The sequence below is a fragment of the Pavona decussata genome, unplaced genomic scaffold, assembly GCF_977016875.1.
Source record: "Pavona decussata unplaced genomic scaffold, jaPavDecu1.1 SCAFFOLD_96, whole genome shotgun sequence".
NCBI lineage: Eukaryota > Metazoa > Cnidaria > Anthozoa > Scleractinia > Agariciidae > Pavona > Pavona decussata.
The window spans coordinates 371,934-377,670 of NW_028145513.1; the positions used below are offsets into that span (position 1 = coordinate 371,934).

At 39.1% G+C, this 5,737-nt stretch overlaps 1 protein-coding gene across 1 annotated transcript; it reads right to left on the bottom strand.

Moving 5' to 3' along the window:
- Positions 1 to 1,755: 1,755 nt before the first annotated feature.
- Positions 1,756 to 4,886, bottom strand: LOC146472781 (microfibril-associated glycoprotein 4-like). The gene is made up of 4 exons (XM_085118998.1): positions 4,519 to 4,886; positions 3,353 to 3,456; positions 2,675 to 2,951; positions 1,756 to 2,197 (listed from the first exon to the last, which is right to left on the bottom strand). The coding sequence occupies exons 1-4, from the start codon at positions 4,790 to 4,792 to the stop codon at positions 1,920 to 1,922; spliced, it is 933 nt and encodes a 310-aa protein (XP_084975124.1). The 5' UTR covers positions 4,793 to 4,886; the 3' UTR covers positions 1,756 to 1,919.
- Between the last annotated feature and the right edge of the window lie 851 nt (positions 4,887 to 5,737).

The following is a 5,737-nucleotide window of genomic DNA, read 5'->3' on the forward strand; positions in this document are numbered from 1 at the left end:
CGCGACAACAGTTCCCTTTTACTACGAGAAACGCCAAATGTAAACTGTGTGAGTAATCACAACATGACGAAAAACGGGTAATGATGAAAACGATGTTGAATTGCGTGCTTCTATTTTACTTCTTAAATTATTGGAAATGATGTTTAAAATCAAAATTTTATTTTAAAAAGTGGAAATAATATTTAACGGTAACGTTCCAAATTATGGGCGTCAGACTGATTATCGCTTGCTTCCAACATCGTCAGGGAGCAGAAGTTCTTTTGTGTGAAAAATTAGGTGGCTATACTGGGGCCATATTCTCCAAGCCCTTCCAAGTTACTGATTTGTATCCTATGTAGTTTCTGAACAATAGCCTGTTGTTAAGAAGCAATACCTACAATACATCTAAAAGGGAAGTGCCATGGGGTTTTTGAGCCCTTTTGTTGAAAATGCAGAAATAAGACCTTAACTTAGCTACAAAATAATTTTAGATCAACGAGAGGAAAGAAATCAACTCAATTCTTGTAAGGATAAACTCGGGATCTGTTCTAGCTCATTTTGGAAACAAAAATGCGAGAACTTGATAAACATTTGCCTAACATTTTTCAAGTTTCAATCCATTTCAACCTACTCTGTCTCTGGCCAGAGGCACTAATCAACAGTTTTATTGCACTGGCGTGATAATTTATAACAAAACTAGGTAATAATTTTTTCTTTCTGTTAAGGATAAACATTTCTTGGGTTCTGAAATGACATCGACTTCGCGTGATACTTCCCCTTTAACTTGGGAAGGCTTCGAGAGACTGGTCCGAGAACGTCATGAAATCCAAAATGCGACGCACAGAAAAATTACAGTGAACTTGATAACTTGAATAACGAAATCCTGAATTGTCGGAAGCTGAAATATTGGGCGCTTACCATTTACATGGAAAACCCAGAAATTCCAGTTGGAAAATCAAATGGTACGCATCATTCCATTTGGAGTACTTCTGAAATTATGGGCTTCTGGTCAAGGTGATGCATTTTTATTACTCCTTTCGGGACTTACAGCTGATATTCATACATTTTGCATGTTATCCATCTTTTGTTAAGACAAGCTAAATAATTTCGTATTTATGCCGAAAATTTCCATCCGGATGGTTTGCGTAAATGGTAAGCACCCATTGTTTCCAAGATTTCCGACCAAATTTTGGAATGAAATGGTATTTTTAACAATTTAACGTCGTTATCAAGCCTGAAAGAACACTTTTAAAAACTGCCACACATTTTAGGGCGCGTTCTTTGGGATTATTTCGGAATACACGAAATAGAAGGTATTCCTATTATTTTGGAACCTATTCCGTCAACGTTTTCGTAAATAACCGAATAGCATAGTATTCCGGTCATTTTGCCCCCAATACTTATAGGGAAATTAACGGAATACAGTTAACTCAAAACTAGAAGAATTGCGTTCTTTTGGGAAGGTTTTTTGGAACGGATATTGTCTATTCTATCTGTTATTCCTAAACAGGAACAAGAATAGTCAGAATTTCACAAAAAGAATACGCTCTTAGGATTTCAAGTCAGATTCAAAGAATACGAGACCCAAGCTACAATCCTGGCAAAATATGGTGCGACGATACGATTTCCAAAACTCAACCCGAAGTGCCTCCCTCCCCCTGTTGGCTAACTTGTAAAAAAAAGTTTGTTAGGTGGCCACGGTAAGGTGCGTCGCATTGTAAAATGGTTTAAAAGGCTAATTTCAAGCTCAAGGTTAAGAAAAGTCTAAGGCAAAACTGAGGGAAAAAAATCTTCTGGGAAAATCTTTATTGATTTTAATTAAACTCGCATCAAAATTCACGTTAATCCAGGATTAGCTGAATCGGGCTTTGAACAACTGGGTCCAGGATTCATTGTAGCTTTGGTTTAGGATGCGAGAGGATTTATTCAAAATTGACCTGTCATTGTCTTCCCTTAAATCCCATCGGCCTCATCTTCATATCAGCTCGAGATGCCGAGTAATAAAGTCCGCCCCAAGTTTTCCAGTTCACGCCGTCCGCGTAGGTTGTCTGTTGATTGTGATAATACAAGCCATTCAGGTTTGAGGATAGGCACGCGTTGTACCACCACGCTCCCTTGTAGAACTGCGCGCAGTTTCCATCCGTGGATTTATCGTGGTCCCGGTCACGTGTTGTGAACTGCATTCCACTATGCCATGTCAGAGAGTCTCCTGCGGTCCCTAGAATCAGATAATTGTTTTATTTATTAAAATAATCATTAATGTAAGACTGGAATATCAGCCTAAAAGAGAAAAACAGACAAAGAAAGAAAGAAAGAAAGAAAGAAAGCTTGTTTTCTAGTCAGTTGTACCAACTCTGCCGAATAGGCACCGAATTCATGCCAGAAATACCAGAATAAAAAGTTTTCAGTCCTGCTCTTTCAAAAGTGAAGCTTACAAGGAAATGTAATTGAAATGACGTCAGTAGTTTTAGCCTGTAAAAGGCTCCCAAGTGCGATATAGGCTACAACGTTTTGTGCGTGAATTTTGTAATTCAACTCTGGCTTGCAAAATGTTTATTTCTAAACTGGGAACTGATCATGACTTGTAAGGCTTATGGTAATCTGTTTTCACAGACTCAAAAGTGGGAAAAAATTACATTATGAAGCACGTGTGTGTATCAAGAAAGCGAAAGAGCTAATTTTGAACACCGCTGACCTGTGTAAGAGCCAAGCCCCAGAGTGTAATTCCTCTTTTCATTGGAGACCACAAAGTCCCTGTAAAGAGCATGCGCCGAGTTTAACATTTTTCCGCTCAAATCCACACGTAACAGCATTCTTCCCTGATTGGTCAATCGGTGAATGTTGTCCAGTCCTAGCCAATATTCACCTCCAGTCGTACCAAACCCTTCTTTGTAGTCTTCCCATTCACGGTAAAAATCAACCGAGCCGTCCAGTCTCCTCTGAAAAACCGTCCAACCACCTCCGTCTGTGGTCTGTTGCATGTTGAGGCAAAAATTGTATCACTTAACAAAGTAGAATTTACAACAACTAAAATTTCGTCCTGAGAAATCACCGACTATGGCTTCAAAACATGAACAAAAACCACAATGACAGGCGCCTGAAATCGGTCCTGCGCAGTTGTGAGGATTTTCTCCACACACTAAAACGTAAGCACTACACTTAACACAATTTACTTTAAAACAAATTGCCAGTCGCATGGACTTTCATATAGTATAGGTGAAGACAGATATGATTAACTTAGCTGACATTTATATAGCATTAAGATTTGACGAAATTTACCAGGATTTACTCTTTGATCAGTCTTTGAAACCATCACATCGTTTTTAACATAAAGATAACTGCTTTCAGATATAAATGTGACATGCGCACTTACCTGGTCACAAAACACTTCCATGGCACCTTCGCCATCAGGATCAATTGTGTAAATACCGTTTCTATGACGACCAGAGTTGTACACGTCAACACAATCACGTGGAACTACAGGCAAAGACCACACACAAAACTATTGTAACCAGTGGAAAAACGGGTTATGGAGTAGGACACCAGAGGCGCTTTTCATTTAGGTAAAAGTTTCGGTTCAACCGGTTGCCAATGCTGAAATGGTACGCGCGGATCAAACGGAAATTTTCTGGAACAAACGGATGACCTTTGGAGGCACTCGCTCCGCCTTTTCCATTCGAACCGGTCAGAACGGAAATTACCGTTCATTTGCAAAAAATTCCCATTTTCATTTTGTCTTCTTGCGACATCTTTGCGACATCACGTAAGTGTTTTGGTCTACCAATGAGATTGCAAGTTTGGAATAAATGGATAAAAACCTCTCCATTTGACAAAAGAAAGTTTCCGGAATTTTCCAACCGAAAATATGAAAGAAACGGAAAGCGCCCCTGTTTTGTTGTTGTTTGTTTGTTGTTGTTTTTTTAATAGAATATTGTGTTTTCTTTTGTTCTGATGTTGGTCAGAAAGGCATTGACTATTGCCCTGTAAACATTATTCTACGTCTTTAATATGCTGCTTTTCCACGTGGTCTTTGGGACAGCTGACATCAGCAACGCAATAACTTGAGCTTACGGAATCCACCTACTCTCAAACGAAGCGACCCTCTCATGCTCATCGATAAGCCGCTTTGATTGTCTTCAGTGGATCAGCTTTCGGATTAACGCAGTTGTACTTGGGCATTAAAATAACTGGCATTCTTAACATGACATAAATGGATTTTCGTTGCTTAAATTTTTCTTTTGGCTCCAAACCAGTTTATTCATCAAGCATCTAAACACAAGCTGCTGGTATAAAAATTTTTTCTTAGATCACGCACAAGTGGGGGAGAAATCGTGAAAAAATTCTAGGCCGTAAGCAATCCCTTTCAACCCTTTAGTTTACAGCAAAAAAAAAAAGGAAAAAGGAAAAAGTAAACGCTCAAATACCATTCACTGTCGCTTCAATCTTTCTTGCAACCCAGGTTTTGTCTTTCGTTCAACAATACTTGAGAGAGCGGAATAGGGAACAACACTACTTGAAGGCCATAGTATTCTAACGTACCTTTCGTCGAATTTCTGTTACACCATCTGCTACACTCTATGTTTGCATTTGTCACTTTCCTGCTCAACACCGCTATTCTCTGTTCTTGCTCTTCAATTTTCCCGTTCAATTTGCCGATCAATGACATGATGGAGTCAAGCTTGTTTTTCAATTCTGTATCAGTGAGGGAGGATCTGTGTGAAGAACGCGTTCTTCGTTCATAATGATCCGCCGATTGAGCGCCAAAAACGAAGAAAAATCCGACAAAGATTTTCATCGTATGAAATCCTGCCATCTTCGACAGAGTGGAATGTCACCGAGAATAGCGTGATTAGAATAAAAGCATGTCAAAAGTAGCTGTTTTCGGCGAAACATAATCGCCATTGATGAAAGAAGGTCGACCACGAACACGCTCGCGAGACGTCACGCAACACGCGAGCGTATATTTCACCACACTGATTCCTGACATGTACCACTAGTTCATTAAATTGCAGTGTCAGACCCTTTCAGTTTTTCCGAGGCCGCGTCCTTTTGACTTTCTCCACCGATCAGACTGTGAAAAATGTTATTTATAATTGAGGGACAGATAAGCCAGGAGATCGTTTCTTTTTGTTTTGTTTTGTTTTGTTCCGTTTCATTCCGATTCCGTTGCGTTCCGTTCTGTTCTGTTTTATTAACAAGTATTTTAAAAAGCAAATTTCGCACCCGACAAGCTATAGGAGCTTTGCAGGATTCCGTTTTTCTAATCCAAAAGCGACTTCTTACTCCTATTTGACTCGAGCAACTTTGAAATTTCCGGCTTTAAGGAAGCCAGAATGGAAAAAAATTATGCAGTCAGTGGTCGTTTCACTAAAGTCAACGCAAATTCGAATCCTTATGTGTGAGAAGTTTCAGTACCGGGGTTCCCTGTCTAAACTGAAGTATTGTTTCCCGAACCACACGTTATACTGTATAACGGTTCAATAATTTTAATTCAAAGACCCACAGCACGGAGAGTTACGATCGCTGAAGTTTTTCGAGGTTATTTTTCGAAGTTATTTTAGTATCTCTTATGTATCTTTTATATTCAAGTATTTACACGACCCCACAAGCTGCATAGCTTAAATACTCATCGTGTCTAAATAAAGGTTTTACTTAATTACTTACTAATCAAAATATGACTTAGCAGAGTACTTTGGGTGAGTATTAGTAAAAGGAAACGTTTCCATCTTCATCAATAACGGTTACGAGACGGAAACCA